The sequence below is a fragment of the Rasamsonia emersonii genome (assembly GCF_000968595.1).
Source record: "Rasamsonia emersonii CBS 393.64 chromosome Unknown ctg1118621762122, whole genome shotgun sequence".
In the NCBI taxonomy this organism is placed as follows: Eukaryota; Fungi; Ascomycota; class Eurotiomycetes; order Eurotiales; family Trichocomaceae; genus Rasamsonia; species Rasamsonia emersonii.
In genome coordinates, this window is record NW_013562635.1 from 11,873 (window position 1) to 38,161 (window position 26,289).

The window sequence follows — 26,289 nt, forward strand, 5'->3', positions numbered from 1 at the left end:
AAGCCAACGATCGACCGTGTTGAATCGGACGATGTAACCCTAGAGCTGGACTGCCTGCCGCGGGCTCATTTTCTCCGCGTGCACGCTGCGCCGGGCGGGCCACGTGGGTCGCTCATTCGGCGAGACAAATCCTCTGCCGACTCCCTTCGGTCGCTCTGCCGTTTCCGGCTTACTCCGTATGTCTCGAGAATAATCATCATGGACAGCAACATGACCGTCGCAGATTCTGCCGTCGATGCGCGATCTAATTTGGCTTCAGCCCAAGCTCAGCTTAGGTCGGTTAGGTTAGGTCGCAGATGCAGGTGAGCCCTCTCCTGGCCCCCGTCCGAGCACAGCGTCTGATCCTTTTCAGGTAATCCCCTGCCTGATTAGGCAGCTGGTTGGCTGACCCGCGCATGTGCTTCTGCCAGGGACATCGGTGATCTGCACGCGCAACAGGCCACTTGCTATATATTATCTATCTATATATGCCCTCTGGCGGATCACCGATCGATCGATCCACTGACAGGCTTGTCCAGCTTACGAAGCACGGTTTAATTGAAACCTGTCATATATCGTCTGCAGGGTCCTTTCTCTCCTCTTTTCCTTTCCTCACGCCGGTAGATTTGTTCTGAAAATGCACGCCTCTTTCCTGCTCACGACCCTCCTCACCACCTCCGCTCTCGCTGCCAACATCGTCCAGGTGAATGACGATGGATGGGCCGAGATCAACATCCGCACGCTGTACGACACGCTGACGGCGGCAGGCCAGTCTGTCGTTCTGTCGGCGCCGGCGGAGAACCAATCCGGGAAAGGTCTGTACCATGCCATTGTCATGCCATCTGTGCAGTCGTTCTGATCAGTAGCACTAGGATCCCTGGAAGGAACTCCCACCAACGTCACCAATGGCTGCGAGTTCGACAGCTGCCCGCCTGGCAGCCCTGCTGTGGGTTACAACAGTTCCAACCCCCGGCTCAACTATGTCAACTCGTACCCGGTCACGGCCATGAAATACGGTGTTCAGACCCTGTCGCCCAAGTTCTTCGGTGGCAATCCGGACATCGTCGTGTCTGGCTTCAATGTGGGATGTGCGTGGCATGCTCGACGGGAATGAAGTTGATCACAGCTGACAGATCTGCCATGATAGCGAACCTGGGCGTTACCACCGTCTTCTCCGGCACTGTCGGTGCTGCCTCGGCGGCCATGGACCAGCTGGGCATTCCCGGCATCGCCTTCTCTGGCGCCACTGGCAGCCAGACCGCGTGGAACGTGACCCCAGTGCCCGACTACGTCACGATCTACGCGCAGCTGGCGACCAAGCTGACGACGACATTGCTCGACTCGGGCGCCCCCTACCTGCCCAACAACACCTGGCTGAACGTCAACTTCCCCGCCGCCGGCTCCGGGACCAGCTGTACAAGCCCGGACGACTTCAAGTTTGTGCTCAGCCGTATTTACACTGGGACGATCATCAGCGGCGACGACGTCGTCACCTGCAACAATGGCGGTCGCTTGCCGTCCGAGTCGGACGTTGTCGGGACTGCAGGGTGCTATGCGTCTGTCAGCGTGGGCAAGGCGAACGACAAGCTCGATGCGGATGCCGAGCAGCAGGCCGTCGTCTTGCAGAAGCTGGGCAGCCTGTTGACCTGCCTGCCTTCTTCTTGAACTGGAAGCATGCTTGCATGTTTGCAGTAGCGCTCCTTCTGAATCATGCTATGCATGCAATCTTCCTAGCGGAGGGATCGTGTACATAAATCGAAAGAGTATATAATGTATATGTATGTACTGTATGTACTGTATGTACTGTACATAGAAGGTGTCCTGTAAGAATTAGAAGTATGAAGTGTTAGAAAACAAAAGACGCTCAACAAGACTTGCAGCTCAGGAATAGATATTTATCCTTCAAAGCACTAGCTAGCTAGTAGCAAAGTGATGAAGCTGAACTGAGTGGCATGTTTCCAAGCAAATAATCCTCTTACTAAGAATTCAGAGAGATAGCAAAAGAATAAAAATAATAAGAAATAAAGAATCTTGTATTAATTAATTTCAAACTTTTCTAAGAGTGGTAATTCTCCAGACTTTCCGACGGGACGCGCGAATCTTCCATGCCTAGTTGCCGCCCAGCCAATCAGCGGTCGGAACGCCGCCCCGCGACCGGCTACTAAACTAAACTGATCGCCTTGGTCGATCGATCGTCCCGGATCTATTATCATCTGCGACTTGCTCTATACTTTATACTTTTTCAGACTCCCTGGTTGTATTTATATTGCTTGCTGGTTTCAATGGCTTTTCTTTATGCCGGTAATCGATTCGCTGGACAAGAATTGAGGACCGGAAAAGTCTTTCTGCCACGTGATTGGATTGGATTCCCTCTGTTGGATGCCGATTGAATGCGCTGGATTATTCACTTGATCTATACCTCTCTTTCTCTCGACGGTAAATTATCTAATAGTATGATCTGCCAACCATGTCATCCCTCCGCCGCTCCGACTCCTCGCAGCTGTCGTCCTTCCTCCCCTTGTGCCCCGAACCCACCTGGCAGATGATGTCCACGCGCGGCCAGACTCTGCCCGGTCTCATCAGGCGGTATTCCATCTCAGACAGCACGACCGAACCAGATGGCCGGCGGGCAGCCCTCGAGACGGAGGTCAATGATGATCTCGAAGCGGGCAGTGCGAGAATCTCCTCCAACAATGCTCTCCTGACGAATGCGAATGAGCCGGAGCAACTATCTGCGGCTTCGTCGTCGTCTGTGAGTGAACGACTGCATCGACGTAGTTCGCTGCTGATTGGGGATACGACGTCGCCTTTTCGATGGTATGTTAGTTGCTATCTTTATTGGCCATGTCAGGGTTAAATTAAAAAAAAAATCGATGAAGAATAATGAATGTACCGAACTAACCCGTCTAGGCAGGAGTTTTATACACCCCCAGAACAGCTGCGAAAGCTTCGTAAACCAGTGTGAGTGATGTATCATCACGAGCCCAGGCGGATTTCGCTAAGCGCAGTCTGCCAGCCGGAAATACTACGAGCGAATGAACTATCTCGTCAGTCGGTATCTCTACGTGGATCGCTTGCTCGACTCGTCCATCGCTCACGACCTTATCGAGAACTACGATCGTCAATGGGCCAAGAATCGCCGTCGCCTGCAGCTGCAGCCCATCGCAGAGGAGTCTCCCGCTGATGAAGCTGAGAATGGCAGTTATAGACAGGATTCTGTTCATGAAAGCATAACTACGCACAAAACACAGCATGTAAACCATCAGCTGAATGAAAGAACGCCCCTTCTGTTATCTCCTACAGAGGAGACACCTTTATTGGGCCCCAAAATGGAATCCGCTCAGAATACTCGACGCGTCGTTTTGACAGCCATATACGTCAATCTCCTAGCTAATGTTCTGTTGCTGGCCGCCAAGATCGTGATCACCGTCATGACCAGCTCCGTGTCGGTGCTGGCCAGCTTGGTCGACGCCGCGCTGGACTTCCTCAGCACAGCGATCGTGTGGAGCACGACCCGGTTGACGGCACGACGGGATCGACACCGATACCCCGTTGGCCGGCGACGTCTCGAGCCGGTCGGCGTGTTGATCTTTGCGACTGTTATGGTCACGTCGTTCTTCCAGGTGGCCATTGTGTCTCTCCAGCGGCTGACGGGCGAGGACCACGCCTTGGTCCAGCTAGGGACTGATGCGATTGCCATCATGGGCGCAACCGTGGCGGTCAAGCTGCTCTGCTGGCTGTGGTGTCGCCGGATCAACGATTCGAACGTCCAGGCGCTCGCCCAGGATGCCATGACGGATATCGTATTCAACCTTTTCAGCATCATCTTTCCCTTAGGTTAGTTGACTCCACGACTTGGAAAAGCTAAGACTGACCAGTTTCTAGTCGGCACATATGCCAACCTATGGTTCCTCGACCCAGCCGGTGGTCTGGCCCTCTCGGTATACGTGATGGGCAACTGGGCGCGGACAGCCAACGAGCACATCGCGCATCTGACGGGCGCCGCCGCGTCGCCCGACGAGCGCAGCGTGCTGCTGTACCTCGTGATGCGGTTCGCGGCCAGCATCCGGTGGATCCAGAACCTGGAAGCGTACCACTCGGGCGACCGGCTCAACGTCGAGGTGGACATAGTCCTGGACGAGCACACGACGCTGCACGACAGCCACGACCTGGGCGAGAGTCTGCAGCACATGCTTGAGAGCGTGGGCAATGTCGATCGCGCGTTTGTTCATCTTGACTATGCGGAGTATAATCTGCCGACGCATATTGATCAGGATGCGAGGGTTGCTATGCAGTAGAATAAATAAAATAAAACTAAATATAGAATAGACTATAGAAGGATGTACTGTATATTCCAGTTGCGATCAAGTTATGTAGTTATTTTGGAAGGGAAATGAAGTACTGGAAAGTATTTCTGCATTGGCTTTTATTGTTAGGCTTGACCTAAGCGACGAGAAGATCTAATTCAGCAATCTCTCGCACACACCATTTCAAACACCAGCGTCCTTGATCATTCCACTAATCCACCTGTTCTTCTCCCGATTGATGCTGTCGCAGAGGCCGTCCTCCAGCTCCTTCATTGGGAGGGTGAAGCGCTGGCCCTCTAGCTCAAGTCTAAACTTGTCATCAAGGTATGTGCCCGGGCCCTTTTTGAAATTCGACACAAATGACCCAAGTGGTGGACGTAAGTGTGGGTGGCGTTTGAACTCGTAGATAGGCGGGGTTGGTCTGCTTTTCCGACAACGATGGTACCAACATACCTGAACTTCCAGGTCACCAATCAACGCCAATTTTTGGTCATGATACCACTGTTCGATTGCAGGAGCAAGGGCCTCGGCCTTATCCATGGTGCGGAGTGAATCAATATCATGTGCCTGGATTCCCCAAGGGAACTCATTCTTGTTGTGCCGATTCGTCTCATATATCTTGATGAGGATTACAACTTGGATTTTTCCATACGAGCCACGAAACAGTCTTTCGGCATCATCGAAGAGGTCGGCGAGAGGCTGAGTGAAGCCAACTTCGACAGCAATGAGTGGGAACTGTTTGTGCAAGCTGCTGCTCATCAAACAAGCATCCACAATCTTTATGGTGCCATTCTCAGAATCTCGGAGCGATATTTCTGCACGCTGTGTCAGCTTTGTTCACATTTATCATTGCTGGAACCTACCTGACTGGCGACAACTGGAGTAAGTGTTGCTCGGGGTGCTGACATGTGCACCCACATAGTCAAACCAAGACGCCATGATTTTCTCCAAGCCTTGATGTAATTCGGAGGGAGCTACTACCACAATGATCTCTCCGAGATCTGCGTGATATTCAACCCCAACACATCCGCCTTCGACAACTTCCCCATACCAGTCATGGAATTTCTCGACATCGACTTGGATGTGCATCCTCTCATCAGTACATTTCTAGTTGTCAAAGAGGCAAACTTACTTTCAGATCAGGAATTTTCACACGCTCACGACATCTTTCCTTTAATGTGTTCAACGTCCGACATGTGAGCTTATCTAGTGATGTGATGGACAACAAAAGGTCCCGGACGGTGCTGTCAACCCCCATGACTGTGTCGGGATCAGGTGAGGTGGGCTCCTTAGCTTTCTTTGCCTGGGCGAGTCTGCAGCTTCGTCTTGTCTGATGAGGAGAAAGAACAGCCGGTAAAACTGGCTGATCGCTGGGTGCGGTCGGCTTTGGTGTCTGCTGCCTAGCAGCAACACCGATGAGCAACCCAGACTTACGAGGAGGGGACACACCGAAGACTGCAGCCATTTTCAGACAGCTAAACAGAGGCCACAAATGAAATACTTGACTTGAAACTCGACAAGAGAACAAGGGACAAACACAGGACAACAGCAAAACACATTGGGGTCGGCAGGGGAAGAGAAATATCAGGGCGGATGCAATTCAAGTATTCCAGGCGCACACGACCTGGCCCACTCCCAGTCGCTCAATTTTTTTTAGTTCATTCTTAGGAAAGGAGCTAGCAGACGCCATCTCAACACGGATGCAAACAGACCCTGGAATGAAAGAACTGTGGGACACCGGTATGGTGTTTTTTAATCATTTCGTCAGGCTCGAAGGTGACCCAAATGAGGGCACCCTAAGACAAGCCTTCAACCGAGGTGCGGCGCTCTTTCTGCCGATGAACTTTCCAGGATGTGACATTCTCATACCTATCCTCTTGCCGGAAGGCTCGAAGATGACATATTTTGTCGTACAAGTCAAGAACCGTCAGAATGATCGTTTCACCGACGGTCTCCGCAAGGAGTCAATGGATTCCTTGGGAAAGGCTGCCAGCGAATTGGGCTTTGCGCCCCCTCATCTAGCGATGATGATGTGTCTTCGTGGAAAGATGGAAGCAAAAGGCGATAATGATGAGAAGCAGTGCCATATTATCATTTTACACCCCCGGATGCGAGAGCCCACAACCCGCGGGACACGACAAAGGCCCGCGAGTGCTGAAATGACGTGCGACTGGAAAGACAAAGACAAGCTGACACGACTGGTCGTGGCGGCTGTTGGGATGGACCAGGACATTTATCCGGCGTTGAAGTTTTGCAGGGGAATTGAATGCAGTGAAATGGCACAGATTGTAGAGATGTTTCAGAAATTGCTTGATTGCGTCGGTTTGTCGGTTTCCAAAGTGGCCAAGGAATCGCCATATGTGAACCGGCTTCTTCCACTCCAATAGTTCCATTCTCCAGTCATGTTTTATGTTCTTGGTGAGATATGAGATCGTGAGTCGCCAACCCCCTGGCTCTGTCATGCATATCAGCAGCAAAGAAGCCGCGTTCCCTCCTCCTCCTCCTGTCCCTCTTCTTTCCTTCCACAACAAGGAATGCTGATGATGAATACAGTTTCGGGACTAGAAATTGTGGTGATCAATGACCGGAATTGCGGTGTCTACAGGAAAAGAATAGAAAAGCGCTATGCAGTTAGAATAAAGAGTACTCAATATAGGAACCATATTTTTGATGATAATGATATTCTTTGATCACTGTCCGACTGGTCGTCAGCATAAACGCAAAGAGCAAAGGAATGTCAGTGTTTTAATGCCTAATCTCCATTATTTCTAAGATACAGCACTGCCTATATATAGTACCAGTCATTACTGAACGCCCAACCTCCCCACCCCACCTCCTCTCATCTCCCCTTTCTTCCCGACCCTGGAAATATACCATACATAGGTAATGGTCATCCTTCTGTACTTCTGATAATCCTCACCTAGGGCGGATTGATGTCAATGCTCTTTTATATGCTAGTGACTTTATGCCACGTAGGAGCTGGTTGTGAAGATCTGCCGTACCTAGGCGGGGGGTGCGAGTCTGATCAAAGTTGTCAAATCTATTTTGGTGCTGAGCAGGTATCAAATCACTGATGTGAACCACCGGGTCTGCCAAGTCAGACGACTGTAGCTGAGGTATGATAGGCTGCAAGAGTCAGTCAGGAAGCCCCTCGGACGCAGAGTGGTAGAAAAGCGAGGACTCACAATGCGTGTTCCACGCAGGCGAGGACCAGATGGCCCTTTCTCCCACACCTCGAGATTGGCGACAATTTCCCCAACCCAGTCTCCTGTTTGTACCTCTTTGCGGATCGCACGATACATCTCGGGATCTGAATCATCCGAGGCTTCTTCGACGGTTAAGGGATCGAGGAAGTGGCTCCTTCTTCCCATTGAAGTACCGTACTGTTCCAGCAGGCGATGTAAACGTCTTTGTCTCTCGGGATCGTGACCTTGAGATGCTCTTTGTTCTTTTTGATGTCCACGAGTATAACTAGCTGGATATCTTCCTCGCTTCTGGAAAACCACTGTTCCATATCCGTCTGGAGATCGTCATACGACTCCGAGAATCCCACTTCAAATACAATAGTCATTGTGCTTTCCAGACTATCTGGAATTGAAAGTGAGAAAGAGATATCTGGGTATCTGTCCCACCCCTGAAGTTTCTTTCGGTGCCGTCCAGTGTCGTCTCCCGACTCAACCCGCCGAGAGAGCTGTGAACAACCAGTATACAACTGAAGAGATTCGCTTTCTGTATCCGTTAGGACTCTGTGGCGGATGATTTTCGAAAGAAAACTCTTGCCCATTTGGAGACTGAGTCGTGAAGCGGTGAGCTGCCCATTCCTTTTAACCTCAACTGCCCGCGTTCTCGGTCGTAGTAGATACGACGTGCTCGTGCTCTCTCTTCCCAGATGGGCTTCAGTGCTGCCTTCACTTCAGGACTGAATAGCCACTCTTCTATCACATGCACCCTAATGGTTTCAAAGTCGGGCCTTTCATAGAAGGCCTTCAACAGATTCACGAGATCAGTTGAGCTTTTAGGGAAGAGGTATCTTGGAGGCTCATCTTCCACGGTTTCAGTTTCGGGGCCTGGAGCCGGGAAGAAGCCAGATACTCCCCGGGCTGTTGAAATCGTGTATGTTGCCATGTGTGGAGGAGATGGAAGGTCAGGCTGCATTATGGGCCGCATCAGGCGAAAGATAAAGATGATGGAAGGTGTAGGAGGAAGGAAAGAACATGAACTGGGTGCGACTGCCTAAATTCAAATGCGCGGCATATCGTTACACTGGGTCGGGTGCCTAGTTGAGCATGGATGCTGACCCAGACTGCCCGTTGCTTGATCATCAGAAGACGAAGGAGGAACCAGCCAGCACTCCCTAAGGAAGATGCCAATCGACATTCTCAGAGGGTAGTAGAGGAAAACAGGGACAACATTCCTCGAAAAGGATGTAAATTGATAATCTCCAGATGGAATGAAGGGATAAGAGATGGATTTCTCTTCAATACCAGTGTGACGTAGAAAGCCTTGGATGGAAGATGACAAGGGAGGAAGAGAAAGAAACGAAACAGGTAGAGGACCGAAGCAGGCGTAGGAAGACCGGGGAAGGAGGTTGGAGGGAATGGAAAGAGGCAAGAAGAGACTTTTCTGCCATATGACCGCAATCACATGTCAAGCATCGAACAAACAAACCAAACGTCAAAATGCTTGGTTGATGAGTCAGAACGTCCTCTTCTCTCAATTATTTTTATCTCTTTTCTTGCGAGTGTCAGCCGATAGTAACTCGGGAAAATCCCAGCTTGCTGTACGGAGTAGGATTATGTATGTACATACCTAACCTTTTACTAAAGAGTCCTGAAGACCTAGGTTATATTCTATTAAAACATCTATCCCAACTTGGATGCTAAAGATCTTAAAGGATAGCTCGAAACAACCATCCAGCCTTGATCTACAAGCTTCTGTTCAAATGGGCGAGCCCTAGTATCTTCTTCCGCCTTGTTTGTCTATTAACTCTAACGCCAGCGTTCTCTATTCTCCCGAGTTCTGTGTTAGTAATACTTCAGTTGATCAATTCATCTTATTAGTCCATATACACTTGTAGTATTACTGCTTGTAATAATTTTGGACGAATCAAAGTGCGTGGTTACATAATGCGCATGTGCTCATCATGAGTTAACGCGACGAACCAAACAAAAGCGTCAAACTTTCCGTTTCAGGCGACAGCCGACAACATCACCCCGACCTAATAATTGTCTATCCTGCATATTCTTCCACCTCCCCGCTTCCAAGTGGCAGGGAGAGAAATAAACCCGATGCTTGATTTGTCCAGACTCAATTGAATCATCAGACCCATGTCTACGTCTCCATGATTTCTCCCTCCTCCATCCTCTGCGGTCGTTGCGCCGTCTCCGTCGCGCGATCTTACTCCCGCAGCGGCCGGTTGTTCCTCGACGACGCTGTCGTCTCTTCCTCTGCTTGGTTGTTCGCCTGGAAGGGAGGATGCTCATTTCCTGCTGTCGATAACAATGCGATCGTCAGAGGACTCTTCCTGTCCGCGTCCCCGTGTCGGATATCTCGCAGATATTACGCCTCGCCGTCCTCCTCCCCCAAGCACCAACGCCCTCCGTCGGCCGCACCACTCCCTTCCTCTACGACTGAGTCTGCGACTGCAACAACGTCGCTGTCGTCCGACGTGAATCCCCCTCCTAGTACGCGCCCGGCGGATCTCAACCTGCCCCCTCGTCTGGCCCCATCGGCGACGCTCCGTGACAGGTTCTCGCGATACCTGGCCGTGGGCCGCGCCTACTACACCTTCTACAAGACGGGTCTCAAGAATGTCTACCACAACTACCGCGCATCCATCCCGATCCGGCGCTCGCTGGGCTTGCCCGTGTATCTGCCCACGTCTCCTCCGCCGGCGCCCAGCACGGGACCGAAGGGGACGTCCGGCGCCGTGTTCGACGCCGCCGTCGAGACGCTCAATATCAGCCGCGCCGATCTGCAGCTCGTCCGTCGCGCCGCCTACGACGTGCGCCGCATGATCCCGTTCACCTTGCTCCTCATCATCTGCGGCGAAATGACACCGCTGGTCGTGCTCGCGCTCGGCAACGCCGTCACGCCCTTCACCTGCCGCGTGCCCCGACAGGTCGACAAGGAGCGCATGGCGCGGGAGAAGCGGAAACAGCTCGCCTTGCAGGCCGTGCAGGGCGGTCTGGGCTCCGCGACCCCGATCAGCCCCGGTTCGGAAGAAGAACTAACCTGGCTGGCCGACAACTTCGCCAACAGGGACTTCGCCGCCAGCGCATCCGCAGAGCAGGTCCTGCGCGCATGCGCCGTGTTCGGCCTGGCCAAATCGCACGACCGCCCGGCGTGGCTGGTGCCGTGGCTCTACCGCCCTCGTCTGAAGAAGTACACCGAGTACCTCGCGCTGGACGACCAGCTGATCGTGCGCGGCGGCGGCGTCAAGGCGCTCAACGCAGAGGAAGTGCGCACAGCCGTCGAAGAGCGCGGCGGATTCGGCGTGGCAGGGCCCGTCAGTAATAGTAGCCGGTCAGCAAACGGATGGAGTGCTGAGCGGGAAGAGAGGCGATGGCTGGAACGGTGGTTGAAGAGGAGGAAGTATATTTGAAAGAGAAAAAAAATATTGAATAGAATGAAAATAAATAAATAGAGGGACAAAATAGCAACGGAGGGTGGGAACAAAAAATGGGGAAAAAGTGTACTAATCTGTACTGTAGTACTATATTGTGTGCTATTTTTATTTGTTACTTACTGTGTGATATGACATAGAGATCACTTAGTGTGGTTTACCTTGTACTTCATTCCTGGCGAGACAACTGACTACGAACCGATCAGACTGTATATTAATTGTTCTACCCGAAACGCCTTTGTATTCCCGGTTCAGCTTCTGAAATCTGGTATCTTAAATAAAAAGGGTATATGTTTAATACAACAACGAAGATAAACCAGCGATGTCAGGACAACTTCCCAATTCGACTCCGTAACTGTTTCAGGTCGTCAAAGTTGGCCTGGAGGGCTTGTCCGAGGATGCTCTCCGGAGCGCGGTCGTCATTGCCGTCCCACGCGTCGACAGCTGCTCGCAGACGTTGGTATGCATCGGCCATGGCACCCTGTAGCTCTGCTGTTCGCACGCACGGCCAGCCTGCGTCGTTCAAGTAATTGGTAGGATCCTGGATGCACAGGTGCCGAGCTGCCGGGTGGTTGGCTTTGTCTCGCGCTCGGACTTTGAATCGTAGGAGCGCGCGCTGTCCGCGGAGATATGGAGGCTCCTCTCCAGTCTCTCTGGCCACGTCTTCCTGCCGTCGAACGGTTGCAAAGTCGAAAAACCCGGGCGGATCGACCGCGACTCCTGTCGTTTCCAAGTTGACCGCTGTGCCGTACGTGTGGAGGATATCCAGGAGTTGTTCCCCCAGACTGTTTGGCGGGCGAGGATGTAGCTTCAGGACAGCGGTGATCAGCATTAGCAGTCCGTAGGGCCCAATCGATGATCGGCTCGCCCCAAAATTGCCCCGGACATCGAGGATCATCCGCAGAGTCATATACAGAGGCCGGAGCGCTGGGTGTTCCATTTGGTAGTTCTTGATATACTCAAGCGCCGCGGGTGGCTCTTCTGCACAGTAGACCCGCAACGGTATGCCCGTAGCGTGGTGGACCATCGTTATTGCAGGAATTCGATCCTGAGACAAGTGAATATGATCGAACACTGAACTTTGTCGAAGGGCGGCCTCCGCAGCGCGCAGAGTATTCCAATATGCTTTGACGGCCTGGGGCCGCATCGGACTCGGTCTGCGATCCCCATCAGTGGGCAAGTCAGGATCATCAACCGCAATGATTATATCCAAATTGGAATGAGCCAGCGCCATTCCTGTATGTCGCGAGCCCACGACTTGAGGGGCATGGGGGACGACTCCAGCGACCAGCGTGGACAAGTCTTGTACGATCTGTTCAATGGCAACCTGCTCTTGGTTGCTGGGACTCAGAAACTCTTCCAGAGAGCGGATTTCTGCATCCAGCCGGGAGAGACCGTCCGAATCATCGGTATTGGAGTGCAGTAATTCGAGCCACGGATACTGTGCAGGGCGCTGAGCGCTCTCGTCCACGTTCCAAGACAGCGATTGGAGGGGTGTGGAAATCGATTCTCGTGGATTCGGACGTCTCAAAACCCGTCTTCCTCGTCTGGGTGATTGAGGTCGAGTACTGTGAACCCGTGCCGTCACCGCTGTCTGGTTCGAAGGAGAATCATTTTCGGATTCTGCCGCTACCTGCTGCTGGCCTGCCAAATTCTCTTTCGGAATCGCTGGCCGGAAGATGTTCGGGCTGGGCTTGTCATAGTACACCTTGCGGATCAGTCGGCTGCGGTTGACGGCACGCTGAGCTTCGAGGGTCTTCCGGAGACTGTTTCTGAAGACGGGATACGGGTTTTTGATCTTGAAACCGGAGAACTGATAGAAACGAACGAGGAGAGTGGAGAGAGATCCCACGGGGGACAGACACAGAGCAGGTCGTCGCCCCCAACGGGGCATCTTGCGATCAGCCAGAGAACATCGCGACCGGATGGCCAGACCCACGCAGGGCATGTGCAAAGGATGGAAACGGGGACAGCCGATGCAATGCGGGCAACGGCGTTTGCTTTTGCTTCTGACAGGAGTGTCGAGATCACTGCAGATGATCAACAATTTTCAAGCCGATCTGATAGGAGCATTGATAAGGTCACATGATGATCAACTGCACGTGATTTATGCAGGGTTAGGGCATAATGATCACATGATGACATGACCACGTGACATGTGTCCGAAAATAGGGAGCCATGTTACTAAGTAGCATACTGAGACAGACTATTGGAAGCCCCAATAATAATAATGATCCCGACTGATGGATTCTCTGCATCTGCAGGTAACCCAGCCAGCGGCGCGGGCTCGATCCAGACTTTGTCAGCGCACTGCTAGAGGCGCACTAGGCTGGCTGCTAACTCGTTCGAGCATCGCGGGGCTCAACAGGGTCAACTGCCGAGTGGCAGCAGCAGCACATGCAACGCCGTCCACCAGGAACATCCAGCAGAATCCATCTTTCTATCGTCTTCGCCGTCTTTCGGCAGGTTGTAGCTGTGCCATGGCCACAGGATGCGGAGCCTCCCCTCCCCAATCCCTCCATCTGTGCGGCCCGCGGTAGCCGCCCAGCGACGCAATGACGTGACCGACCCAGCTGTCAGTTCGAGAGGCATCTCGAATCCATCCCTGGATCGGAAAACGAACGAGCAGGCCCCGGCATGGGCAGCGTCAGATCTCCGTCATGCCGATGAAACAGATTTCGTGCGTAGTGACGACCGTAGCAGCTGCACGTGCGCGCGTCTGTGTGCAGTCCGCAGCGTCGGGTCGTAGGCTTCGTACATATTCATGCCCAGCCATCCGCCAGGCATCGCGCCTCAGGCAGAGCGGGCGTACTAAGGTAGACTACTGGTTAATAGTCCAGATTAGCCGCGTGACAGTGCTGCTTACTGAGGTCTCGACTGCGCCCATCTCGCTCAACCGCTCTCTGGGCAGCAAGCGCCTGTCGGGCTGCCGTCGCCTGCTTTCTAGAATCAGCCAGCATCGCCCTTCTGGCCATCCTCTCTGCGTACGCTGTCCACCAGCGACTCACACCGCCTGTGCTGCGTGCTGAGGACTAGACTATCGAGGGCCCCTCCGCCGCGGTGGTGCTGGCTGGACCCCGTTAGCAGACTGGCATTTCTTCCGCCTTCGGTCTCGCTCCGCCCCTCAGTCGCCTCTTATCTACGCCCTCTCGCTCCTGGCATCCTCCTGCGCTGTCGCTCGAGCCTGAATTACGCTCCGTGCGACGAGTCATCCTGCATCCTCTTCTGAACGGACTGAAATTCCCTGTCGACGCATCTATGGCGGCCTGCAGATAAACCGCTCGTTGCTCCTCCGTCCGCCACCCCCCACAGGTACCGACACCCCCATCTCGACCACCCTCAGCAACGTGCACGTATACATTGAGCTTCCACAAGACTCGTGCTGCTGGCGTTGCGTGTTCCTGGTGCGCTGATGTGCTGACATCCCGTATTGCTCGCAGTCTCCTCGTTTCTCTCCCTCTCGACCCGTTCTCACCCTATCCATCGCGCGCGTCGTCAGGCTCCAGATGGCCTATGAGCAAGGGACCCCCGATAGGGTCCCTCCGGACCAGCCGGATCCTGTCATGGTCGGCCCCGGACTGTCTACGCTAGGAGAGGGCGCTTACAAAAGGGCCTCGACTGTGACTCCGGCCGTCGTCTCTGACGGCAAACCCAGCGAGCCCGCTGCGAAGGAAGATGGCCCATCGTATTTCTCCGACGTCCCCGGCACAACATCCACCAAAGACGCCTATGCGAAATCTCCTGCTACCCCCGCGGAGGCTGCATCAGGCGCCACGTCCGGCCCGGAACTTCTGCGTCGCCTCAGTCTCGTGGGAGGAGGCCTCACGCCGGCGTCTCCGGTGTTAGACCCGCGGACTGCCCACCCGGGGCTGAAATTGTCAGGCAGGATCATCAGCGCCGCTTTCTGTATTCCATACAAAGTAGCCTTCGAGCCAGGATCGGATTGGGTACGGCTTTTCTCATCATCCACAGCAGAAGGAGTGGTGGGATGTTCGTCGCGCTGACTGTGGCTCTAGGAATTGAAACCCCGACCAGGCACGTCCGCGCTCTTTGACTCATTCGCCCATCTCGCCTCCGACAAGTCGCCGTGGTCGCATATTCTCGTCGGCTGGACGGGCGAGGTGGAACCCATTCAGAAAGAGCAAAGGCCTCCGTTGCAACCCGTCTCAGCAAATGGCACTCCGGCAGCCATCTCTACGCTCGCAACCGGGCCTGCGACGCAGCTCGCTATGCATAAAGTGGCAGCGCCGGTCCCTGTCGGGTACCACCAGAAACCCAGCCATCCGGTCGTGGAGGGCGTCAAGGTGTCCAAGGCGGATCGCGATCGTCTCGAGTCCCAGCTGCGGTCGAGCAAGTACGGCAAGATCTTCCCCGTCTGGCTGTCGGCCGAGTCCGACGAGCCCAGTGACGACATCTGGCTCAAGGACCAGTCTCGCTGGAGGCGTTATCCTGAGCGGGCCCTCTATCCTCTGCTGCACTACAAACAGAATGGTCCGACAGACGGCCGGTCAGAGCGCAAGTGGTGGACGGACTATTTGCGCATGAACCGACTCTTCGCCGATCGGATTGCTGAGATATACCAGGCGGGTGATATCGTTTGGATCCATGACTACCACCTGTTCTTGCTCCCCAGTCTGCTGCGGCAGCGGATCCCCAACATTTACATCGGCTTCTTCCTGCATGCGCCGTTCCCCAGCAGCGAATACCTGCGCTGTCTGGCCAAGCGAAAGGAAGTGCTCGAGGGCGTGCTGGGAGCCAACATGATTGGCTTCCAGACCTACTCATACTCGCGGCATTTCTCGTCCTGCTGCACGCGCATCCTGGGCTTCGATTCCAATCCAGCGGGCGTAGATGCCTACGGAGCCCATGTCGCTGTGGATGTCTTCCCAACCGGTATCGATGCGCAAAGTGTGCAAAAGTTGGCCTTTGGCGCCCCCGACATCGAAGAGGTGGTGCTGCGGATTAAGAAACTGTATGCGGGCAAGAAGATCATCGTGGGCCGGGATCGACTCGACAGCGTCCGTGGAGTGGCCCAGAAGCTGCTCGCCTTCGAAACCTTTCTGGATCGGTACCCGCAATGGCGGGAAAAAGTCGTGCTGATCCAGGTCACCAGCCCGACCAGTATGGAGGAGGAGAAGGAGGACCCCGAAAACAAGATTGGCAGCCAGGTGTCGAATCTCGTGTCAACCATCAACGGCCGCTTTGGCTCGCTGAGTTTCACGCCCGTGCAGTACTATCCGCAATACATCTCGCAGCAGGAGTATTTCAGCTTGCTGCGGGTGGCTGACGTGGGCCTGATCACCAGTGTTCGCGACGGCATGAACACGACCAGCTTGGAGTACGTTCTCTGCCAGCAGAACAACCACGGACCGCTTATCCTGTCCGAATTCTCGGGGACGGCGGCCATGCTTCCCAGTGCGATCCATATCAACCCGTGGGATCTGAGCGGCGTGGCAGCCGCGATCGATCGGGCCTTGACCATGAGTGAGGAGGAGAAGGCTGAACAGCATCGCAAGCTCTACAAGCATGTCACCTCCAATACAGTCTCCGCCTGGTCGCAGCAGTATCTCAACCGTCTATTGACGAACCTGTCCTCGTTTGACCAGTCGATCGTCACGCCGGCCCTGGACCGGAGCAAGTTGTTGAAACAGTACCGCAAGGCCAAGAAACGGCTCTTCATGTTCGATTACGATGGAACGCTGACCCCGATCGTCAAGGATCCGCAGGCTGCCATCCCGTCGGATCGCGTCTTGCGGACGATCAAGACGCTGGCTGCGGATCCGAAGAACGCCGTGTGGATTATCAGCGGCCGGGATCAAGCGTTCCTGGACGAGTGGATGGGTCATATCCCGGAACTGGGGCTGAGCGCCGAGCACGGCTGCTTCATCCGCAAACCGCGCAGCGACGACTGGGAGAACCTGGCCGCGCAGACGGACATGGGCTGGCAGAAGGAGGTCATGGACATCTTCCAGCACTACACCGAGCGGACGCAAGGGGCGTTTATTGAACGGAAGCGCGTGGCGCTGACCTGGCACTACCGCCGCGCGGATCCGGAATACGGCGCGTTCCAGGCGAAGGAGTGCCGCAAGCACCTGGAGGAGACGGTGATGAAGAAGTGGGATGTCGAAGTGATGGCAGGGAAGGCCAATCTCGAAGTACGCCCGACGTTTGTGAACAAGGGGTTCATCGCAACGCGCCTGGTGAATGAATACGGGACAGCACCGGGAGAGCCGCCGGACTTTGTCCTGTGCCTGGGCGACGACTTTACCGACGAGGGTGAGACACATCCACCATCATCCATCGACCTGGAACTACTGTAGATACTAACTCGTCTTTTTGCTAGACATGTTCCGTGCCCTGCGCAATTCCGACCTCCCACCCGAGCATGTCTTCTCCGTGACGGTGGGCGCGAGCTCGAAGCAGACCCTGGCCAGCTGGCACCTGTTAGAACCAGCTGACGTGATTGCGACAATTGGGTCATTGAACAGCAGCTCGATAACTGCGGAGTACTAGCTGCTGCACATCTTTCTTTCTGGTTTATTATTATATTTTTTGTCCGTGACAATCAATCCATTGTATGTAATGTGAAGACGAGCGTTGTGTGCTTTTCTTTTTCTTTTTTTCTGTTCTCCTTTTATCTGGTATGATGAAGAAGAGTATATATAATATACACGTTCCTGAGGAACGACCTTTAGAATTTAGAGCGGCTATAAACAGCGGTTATTATTGATGATTCAAAGACAGAAAGAAGAAAAAAAAGAAGAGGCGAAAAGGCGGTTTTATGAGGTTTTTGTTTTTCTCGTCTTTCTTTCTCCTTTTTGGCTGGTTTTATAAAAGTCATAGTCGACGATGAGATGACGCTGTTGGTTGTCAAGCTCGATGCTGGAGTGTGTGTGTGTGTTTTGTGCTGCTTTTTGATCAATAAATAGAATCTGGATTGTTTGGCGAATATGACAATCGATCACTCAATCGATGAGTTCTGACTAGAACTAGAATAACAACAACAAGCTCCTCCTGGTGTGTATGCATGCACAGTACAGTACAACCTATGTAGATCCTACCTGGAATAAATATAAATAGGCCGTATGGATGGATGGATGGATGGAGTCGGGAGTAATAGTCTTCAATGTCGCTATCTATGCGGTCCGTATACGATGTGATTCCATCTATCCACATCCGGGTTGTCTGGCTTTCCTTTCCTGGGCTGATTACATATTATATTATGTCTGTCGTGGTTATCAGGATATTTATATTTATTCCCCATCAGAATGGGTTTGCGACTCCTCTCTGTCTGTCCCCCCTCCGGCTCTACGAGAGTCATCTTTCTTACCAGAGCTTTCAATATTAGGGCATGGATGCCAATTCAAAGACATTTGCAGGATGGGATGTACAAATACGTATGTAGGTATCCTGATGATCTAGCAAGATTGTCAACGGCTAGAACAAAGAATTCCGACCTTCGCTTGTCTGAGATAGTCGGGGATGGAATAACATCGACCTGATCACTATGGTCAGCGTAGATTCTCATACACTTAATCCTACCAAGCTAGGAGTCCTTTTTTTTTCTCGGAAGACACCGTCAGATTGCACCGTTTGCGCCACGGGAAGATGATGCACTTTACCTAGCATAGGACTCCTTACGTGGGTACCTAGGTAGTCATTATTCACTGAACGGGCGGAATAAACCGGCTAATAATCTTTCTTATGGTTCTATAAGTGAAGGCGCAGATTAGACAGTAAGTGAATGTAGCTACCTAGGGTCATGTCTGTAAGCGAGCCTGCAGCCCTGGCTATAAATACCTCCTTCTCGTTCTCCCTCCTGACTGGGCTTTCTCTTTGCTTCTCTCCCATCTCCTGCTATAGACTTCTTATATAAGTTCGCCAAATTAATATGCATCCGAGGTATATATTATTTTTTTTATCTTTCCATATCTTCTGTTATTTGGCCTGATACATATCTCTCTGTTGGTCCTCTTTCCAAATGCCCTACACGCTAGCCATGTCATGACGGCCATATATTAGGCGCCTCCTGGACTTGGTTCAGGCTTGGACAAAATAAGTGCTTTTCTCGAAATGAAATTAGGAAAATACTTCTAGGACGCGATGGCCAGTATGTTGCTGGTGTCCATTCCAGATCACTCGCTGGACTTGAGAGCTAAGTTCTATGAGAAGTGCAGCCCATCGACGATGGAAAGAAGGTCATGATTGTCACCAGGACATTGGTCTAACTCCGGCTATGGTTATTCACGACGTCTGTTCGAAAAGCCCTCGTTCCAAGTGGTCTCTCAAAAAGAGCCTGATGGCTCAAACCTAAGTGCCCTTGATGCTATTCCTGCCATATGGAAATATCGAACGAAGACGCCTGACACGCCACTATATGGCAGAGCAAGGAAGCTAAGAGGCCAAGCTCGCTCGCCTTGCAGCTAGACAGCAAGAGCAAGGACAGCAAACGCCGAGTTACCATTCTCGACAAGGCGCACTTCCTCAGAAACGATGATGCTCTCCAGTCGACTTCGTGGTTATCTGCATGTAGGAGCGGAGCGCGTTGGCCAAACAAGATTCTCCGTCACCATCACCTTGTCTCCGGATATTCGTTTCCAATTGAATATTATCGATTGATTGGCGATCTCACTAACTACGGTTACTCAGCGTCGGAAACCATTGAGCTGACAGAAGTCATACTGATTGGTGACCTGGAATATCGCCATTGGAAAAGCCAACCACAAAATCTTCAACCCCAACCTCCGATGGGTCGGCGTCAACATTGTCTAAGCTTCTTGCATGCGTTAACACAGAGGTGCAGGAGCAAACTCCAAGCAATTGTCGAGGTAAACGTCTGGAAACTGAAACCGGCGATTCGAGAGGTACTGTACACGTCGTGGCTGGGGTTCCCATTTATCGAAAACACGTGCACTGTTGCCCACATGCCAGTTGCACTGAAATCACTCAATAAAGGAAATCTGACCAGCAAATATACATTCATATGCAAGAGTCTGCTCAAATGGTAAAGTTGTGAACGATACGAACGCCATTCTTGAGAGACCCATCAACGCGCGATCAGGCTACCTTAACAAATCCTGCAAGGACCTCTTTCTTGCTCTCTGGCGAGGAGCCAGCCTGGTCAGTACAATCTAGTACCTGAGTATGGACGAGCGGGGCCATGTCGAATGGCATGAAAGAATTCAAGGAATACTTGCGCTTTTCTCTCACACAAGGAACCACGCGCTTATCATCCATTCATGTTATCCTGAAATAGCATTGAGGGTGCTTCAGTGGCTGGTAGGGCCTTGAAGAAAGGGGCTCAGCAGAAGGATTCAGAGTCTTAAGGGATTATCGAAATTTCCCCTCTTCTGGCAACAATTAGCTCTGTCCATTTACGTCCTGTGACCTGTCTTACTTGGCCTATCTGACGACTGGGGCGTGGCGCGGCTATCAGAATTTTGTTGTCGATTCAGAGAAATCAGACATCAGTTCTTGGAAATGAACTGAAGGCTGGCTTCAAGGGTGAGAAGCCATTGGATACACCACTTGTCGCACCCAAGCCGGAGTTTTGTAAGGGGAAGTATGTACATACATACAAGCCCGAACGGACGGGTATCACCTCTTCCATCAAGGCAACAAAGTCCAAGGAGTCATCGAGGTGTAGGCTGGGAAATAAGATGACAGCCGCCACAAATACGGATGCAGGAAACAGCACAGATGATTGGATGGTTTTTTATGAAGCTGATCTTGAAATGTATTGCCTGGGTACATGTCACTCAGAATCCGGAGTCCGTACACATGTCCACTTGAGCAATAACGGCGACTTCAATGATAGAGAGCTAAGACAGGTCGCAGCGGCAGCCCTTTACTTTGAGACCGCTTCCAATTCCTCGTCCGACTTCCTAGAATAGAAACCTATTACAAACAGTTGAAGTTTCACGCAATGCCAGCTTTGATCTCGAGATTTTTCATCGACGACGATTGCCGGACACGACGGCCCAGCTTCGTACCAGACGGGACGTGTCTGTCTTTTCTCTACCCATCAGGCTTGCTTGTCCCGATTTCCATTGCATTTACGTCTCAAGAAATCTATCTACACACCTCATCAGACTCGAATTCCCACCCTTAAGAGCTTGCAATTCCATCGATTCTCCTAGCAAGTTGTATACTGTGGGTCTCTCAGACAGACCCGGTTTCTTTTGGACAAAGGCTTTGCCTTGTTCCCTGCTGAGTGCTGAATCTGTTCAGTTGTATACCGGATGTGCTAAACTCTCTCGACGGGCTGAATAGAAGCTTAGCACATGCCCTCGCGATTTTGTCTTGCAGAGTGAACTTTACGGCGTCCTGTATTCTCTCGCTGAAGAGCTTCCGTCCGGGTATTTACGATATGTCGTTATAAGTGGGATGTAATGAATTTCTTGCCTACTGTCGAAGGACCCAGAGCGTCTCTGGCAGATGGTACTTGCCATTAAGAATGAACAGAGAGACGCAATCGAAGCTCTGAACAAAGCATTTCAGACAAAATGTTGCGATCAAATTACAGCTGGTGCGCACTTCCTCGGATAATCGAGAGATGTGAGTATCCCCTTTTTCAACCGTACGGTGGAAAGACACAGCCAAGCTTCATTGAGTATCTCAAAGCCGATGTCGGTTTTTATTTTCTGTTATTTTTCTAACTATGACCTTTTTCCCGTGCAGACGAGGAACGGCAGGAGAACCTTCGCCGTGAGCACCCTCCAGCACACGCCAGATTCGAAAGTATGCTTGCCTCCTACAGCAATATCAGATATGGAGCAACGATCTTTACCGGATCGAGGAATCCAAATGAACTCCCTATGTGGGTGACTGCAATTAAGCATGATATCAGCAAGAGAGCAGAACCAGGTAAAACGGCAGAGCTTCTCGAGCTCTGTGAGAAAGCGATCGACAAAGGGCAAGAACAGGAACGCGAACGCTCTTACAGTTCCAAAGGCACAATGACGACGAAGTCCTCCTTGTCACAATCAACAGACAACGCTGACAGGTCAAGCTTGTGCTATCTTTGCATACATGGCCGACAGTGAGGCCGATAACAAGCTTCGGGATGCTGCTGGACGCGCAACCAGAAGCGATCTCGGCATTTTTCAGACAGTTATAGCAGACTCAATCTGCACGAGATTGTCTCAGTGCCGTGGTCGAGTACCTGCCAACTCAAGACACTTTCATAATAATGTTGACTTTCTTGAAGAAGAGATCATCCTAGGCTATGGAGAACGGCTATTGCAAATGGAGACCCCGATGATTTGCATTATCTTAGCGCTGACACTCTGGAAATGTTCGAAGACCAGCAATTATGATTGGACAATGAAGACTACCAGCGGGAAGAGCATGACATTGCTTGCCGTTTTCTTGTCATTTTCATCTCGTTGCTATGGTTTCCCTGATTAAGATGAAACAGAACGTTATACAGGTTTGGGCATTATTAATAACTTATCAATATATCATTCCTATTGCCTTGTATACAGTAAAGTGGTCAGTAATCGGGAGTAGACCAGATGCTACTGCCTGCTATGAATCGTTCCTAGTTTTTTTAAAAAGTAATATCCTCTCTTTGCGCATTCCCTTGCATAGTTCCTCCATTTCGCCATTCTGGCTCGTCTCGTTCAATGCAATGGTCGCTGTCAGATTCTACGAACAAAGCAATCTACCGTAAAGCAGGTAGCTATCCGAGACAACTCTTTAAAAAGGATGGAATCATGCCCACCATTTCAGGAGTTCGCTTAAGTTCGCCTAGACTCTCATGATTCTGGTCTTCTCCAACTATCATCTTTAATCTAATCAAACTAGGAATTCTAGTTCTATGTCAGTTAGAATATCTTGTCTTCACCGTTTCTCGACAATCACTACTACGCAGGTAGTCCTGGTTGCAGTCACTATCAAGCTCGCCAAAATATTCGCTCATCTGCTGTGCCTGTGGATAAAGAGCTATAAATATTCCTATGCAGGTGAATGATCCATTCCTTCTGGGGCCTCGCATAGGAAGCGAAGCAAGTAAATGAAGGAGGCAAAGTCCGGTTAATAAATATAAATATCCCTTCTTTCCCCCGCCCCTACTGCTCTCTGAATTTTTTTTCTTCCTTTCATCCATCCTATACCAACCTTTCTTATATACCTACATCCTATATACGCAGACTCTTATCCTAAACATATGTACAGAGGCGCTGAAATCATCCTGAACACTTCCCTGCCTTAGGATTCAAACTTGAGGGAAATTTCTACAGTCTAGTGGATCCCAAGGAAGTGCAGGCTCCAAATCAACCTGCTCTTCGCCGTCATAGTATCCTCTATTAGTCGGTGGCAAGTGCTATGCTCCGCAAAGATGGGAAATCGCATTCTCCCACGCGTCAGCCTCTGCCCACTCAAGCCAAAAGACTCAGAACACTTACGCGGAGGACAACGAAGAGTGGCAGTTTTATCCATCTTGACGAAATTGGGAAAACAGTGGCAGCATTAGTGTTGATCCCCGTGCCCCCCATGTGCTTGCCAGAATCGTTGTGCGGCATGGAAGAAGAACCTGATGTCCGAGTCGACTATCCGGTGGCAGACTGGATGGGAATTACCTGCTACAAGTCCGTCCACTCTGGTGGTCATCGGAAAAACGCAAGCTGGTTGACGTTAGGCGACATGCTGAGGAGGTGCAACACAGTCTCTTGCCCTTCTGTCGTACCGCAATGAAGTTTCAACACCCCCGCCAAGAAAACCCGCCTTTCAACTGCTTGTATAGGGGGCACGTGAGTTGTTCGTTGCAGCGCGAGTGAGCAGTTGTTCACTTGTCTGGGAACGGAGGGGTCGCGGCAGAAGTTGTGATCGCTTTTTCTTCTTCCCTGTTTCTTTTCGCAGATCTCTATGGCCGTTGGTGTCCGAGGAAGGGTTTGTATCTGCTTTAATGTCTGACAGAGAGTATAATCTTCACGCTGTCCCCTCTATGGTGGTAGGTACGCGTATGCTAACACATCGTTTCTGTCTGCAGTGGTGAAGATACTTGATACTCCTGGCAAAGTGGATGACTTCCTGACATTTCTTGCGGGCCAATTCACAGCTTCGAAGACATGAAATCAGGATCGAAACTGAGATAAAAGCAGTACCTTCTTCTCCGAGCGCTATGATCCTTCTTGTTGGTATTTCGCCAACGAATGCGCTCATGACGGTCCTCGACCTCTTCATACACCATCATGAGACACAGAATCGAAACCATCCACCATTCTTCTTCTAATTTTTTTTCTCTTTCACGGTTGCTGGGCAGGCTTCCAGTGTGCCCAGCAATCCTGGCCCAAGCGCACCGGCAAACAAAGAAACGAACAGCAAGCAAACGGACCTCTTTCGCCTATATGAAGCCAGAGGCTCACCCTGTATCTTCTCGTCTTCTCAACTTCTTCATAACTGTTGTTTCTTATTTCGGTGATATATATAGCAAGCCAATCTTGGCGAACTGCCCGACAAGGTTCACAATGTTCTGATCATCCTCACCACTACTGGTCTCGTTTGAGTCGTAGTGGCCTGTTTTGGAGGATGGTAGGAGTTTGCGCGAGAGAGCTTTTGTTGATGTCTCCACTACTCCGGTACTTCTGCACTGTTCTCTATACGAGTACCCGGTCCGAAGAGAACATCCATGCGATCCAAAGCCTTTCAAATACTCCGAATTCTGAATGGAAGATGCGATTCCATCGTCCTTTGGAATACGTATGTCTTCTCCGGAAAATGGGCCGTCCCTTGGCCTCACGATTCCCCTGTGAATCCTTCACTCACTGAAGGAGATCACTGGGAATTCATGCCTCTGTCCCCTAGTTTGCTTAACAACGATAGTGCGAAGTCGTGCCGATCTCGATAATCTTTTCAAGACAATCTGTGTTTGCGGGTTCCTTGGCGAGTGCGATTCAGGAACATCCAAACTCAGTCATCAGCAAAAGTATGCATGACCGCGAAGGTTCAGTACGGCCACATGGCAGTGTCGAGCCCTCCGAGAGCCATTTTGGATTCTGGCTTCCACACGGCTTAAATTTGTTGCACAACTCCGCTACTGCAAGCAGCGATTCAATCGCATCGAGGAAGTCTTCAGAGAAACGGAAAGCACTGGTTGACCAAAACCAAAGAAGATTTTATACATCCGCCCAACTCTTCGTCGTCCAATATAGTGAACCGTGTTATATCATATTTGGTCAATTAAAGGCACGACCAGGATATACTCCATTATTACATCGTTACGAAGGCATTGCTCAGCAAACTGCATTGACAGGCGGCATTTACCTTACCAGATGATCTGAACGACTAGCATCCAATTCAGCTTTGCTACACAATCTCTCCACACGTCATCCATGGCGTGTATCAAAGGTCTTCGCTTCTTTTGCAACCCTAGATCTCCATCCAGACGTGAGCCCTTTTCCTCGACGCATGTCAAGTTGAACACTAACATGCAATCAGCGTCCAAATCACACAACCCAATACCTTGTGGAGATCTTCAGCATGATCCAAAATATAATCTGAGAGGTCTACTAGACCTCGCCAAATATGACCTTGTCACCCACGTCGATCAACGAATTTCTTGAATCGATTCCCGTCCTCTGGCGACTGCATCTTCGGTATCGACTTGGGAATCAGTATACCTGTTAGAACGCTCAGGCAAGTCCCAAGTGCTTGGGACGCCGTTTCAAAGGGCAAAAAAGTTCTGCCAGGGGCCAGCACGCGGGACCTGCTGTATACGGACATCCGAAGACAACTCTCGGATGTGAACCCAAAACAGCAATCATACCACCTAGACCACTAGCCCCAATTTTGTGAGTCCGAGTCCGCCAGCTGTATTCAGCCCGAGCTGATCGTTGGGTTCACTTTAGTTAGGGTTGTCCATAGCCCGTTCTCAGCGATTTCAAGGCGTACGGGCCCAGGCTTGTTCACCAGCTGGCAAAACGGAGTCTGAAGGAGGGTGGTGGCGCGACCCGAGCGTCGACCAACGCTGACAGCTGGTCATCGCCTGCATGTAATTCCAAAAGAGTCACCTTCTGAATTCTGGAATAACGAGCCCTGCACAGGTTCTTTGGAATTGCAATACTTCATCGTCCATCGCAAATAGGCGACACAATGCCTATTATACATGCCTTCTGCCAAAAGGAGGAGACGAGACATCGTAAAAGGGTCTACGAGCAGACAGTGGAATACTTCAACGACTATATATATGAATATGGCTCCGTGGCTACCTCGCGCCCTACACATCCATTATCGGACCAAGTGGAATTGACAAAAGCTTCATGGCGCTGCTGCTGACACCGATAGCTGACAGCTATCCAAGACGCTCAGTCATCGCTGATGAAATCTTTTCATTCTTGAATCGACTTGTTGTTCAGGTGACGAAGCTGATCTCCTTGG

The 26,289-nt window shown here is 51.5% G+C and overlaps 8 protein-coding genes across 8 annotated transcripts; 5 read left to right on the forward strand and 3 right to left on the reverse strand.

The window, feature by feature from the left end:
* Nucleotides 1-616: 616 nt before the first annotated feature.
* On the forward strand, nt 617-1,644 carry T310_9390 (acid phosphatase; the record flags this gene model as incomplete). The annotated part of the gene is made up of 3 exons (XM_013468142.1): nt 617-794; nt 852-1,067; nt 1,127-1,644. The coding sequence occupies 3 exons, from the start codon at nt 617-619 to the stop codon at nt 1,642-1,644; spliced, it is 912 nt and encodes a 303-aa protein (XP_013323596.1).
* Nucleotides 1,645-2,446: 802 nt separating this feature from the next.
* On the forward strand, nt 2,447-4,277 carry T310_9391 (Cation diffusion facilitator; the record flags this gene model as incomplete). Its single annotated transcript, XM_013468143.1, has 4 exons — nt 2,447-2,796; nt 2,890-2,940; nt 3,032-3,816; nt 3,865-4,277. The coding sequence occupies 4 exons, from the start codon at nt 2,447-2,449 to the stop codon at nt 4,275-4,277; spliced, it is 1,599 nt and encodes a 532-aa protein (XP_013323597.1).
* Nucleotides 4,278-4,469: 192 nt separating this feature from the next.
* Nucleotides 4,470-5,751, reverse strand: T310_9392 (uncharacterized protein; the record flags this gene model as incomplete). The annotated part of the gene is made up of 3 exons (XM_013468144.1): nt 4,470-5,101; nt 5,150-5,393; nt 5,440-5,751. The coding sequence occupies 3 exons, from the start codon at nt 5,749-5,751 to the stop codon at nt 4,470-4,472; spliced, it is 1,188 nt and encodes a 395-aa protein (XP_013323598.1).
* Nucleotides 5,752-7,202: 1,451 nt separating this feature from the next.
* Nucleotides 7,203-8,441, reverse strand: T310_9393 (uncharacterized protein; the record flags this gene model as incomplete). The annotated part of the gene is made up of 4 exons (XM_013468145.1): nt 7,203-7,412; nt 7,472-7,806; nt 7,919-7,977; nt 8,116-8,441. 4 exons carry the CDS (start codon nt 8,439-8,441, stop codon nt 7,203-7,205), a joined length of 930 nt encoding a protein of 309 aa, XP_013323599.1.
* A 1,186-nt stretch (nt 8,442-9,627) lies between these two features.
* T310_9394 (uncharacterized protein) lies at nt 9,628-10,890 on the forward strand (the record flags this gene model as incomplete). Its single annotated transcript, XM_013468146.1, has 1 exon — nt 9,628-10,890. The coding sequence occupies one exon, from the start codon at nt 9,628-9,630 to the stop codon at nt 10,888-10,890; it is 1,263 nt and encodes a 420-aa protein (XP_013323600.1).
* A 346-nt stretch (nt 10,891-11,236) lies between these two features.
* T310_9395 (uncharacterized protein) lies at nt 11,237-12,805 on the reverse strand (the record flags this gene model as incomplete). Its single annotated transcript, XM_013468147.1, has 1 exon — nt 11,237-12,805. One exon carries the CDS (start codon nt 12,803-12,805, stop codon nt 11,237-11,239), a length of 1,569 nt encoding a protein of 522 aa, XP_013323601.1.
* Nucleotides 12,806-14,417: 1,612 nt separating this feature from the next.
* Nucleotides 14,418-17,424, forward strand: T310_9396 (Alpha,alpha-trehalose-phosphate synthase (UDP-forming); the record flags this gene model as incomplete). Its single annotated transcript, XM_013468148.1, has 3 exons — nt 14,418-14,858; nt 14,928-17,187; nt 17,255-17,424. 3 exons carry the CDS (start codon nt 14,418-14,420, stop codon nt 17,422-17,424), a joined length of 2,871 nt encoding a protein of 956 aa, XP_013323602.1.
* A 3,992-nt stretch (nt 17,425-21,416) lies between these two features.
* On the forward strand, nt 21,417-22,320 carry T310_9397 (uncharacterized protein; the record flags this gene model as incomplete). The annotated part of the gene is made up of 3 exons (XM_013468149.1): nt 21,417-21,468; nt 21,592-21,804; nt 21,923-22,320. 3 exons carry the CDS (start codon nt 21,417-21,419, stop codon nt 22,318-22,320), a joined length of 663 nt encoding a protein of 220 aa, XP_013323603.1.
* Nucleotides 22,321-26,289: the final 3,969 nt, after the last annotated feature.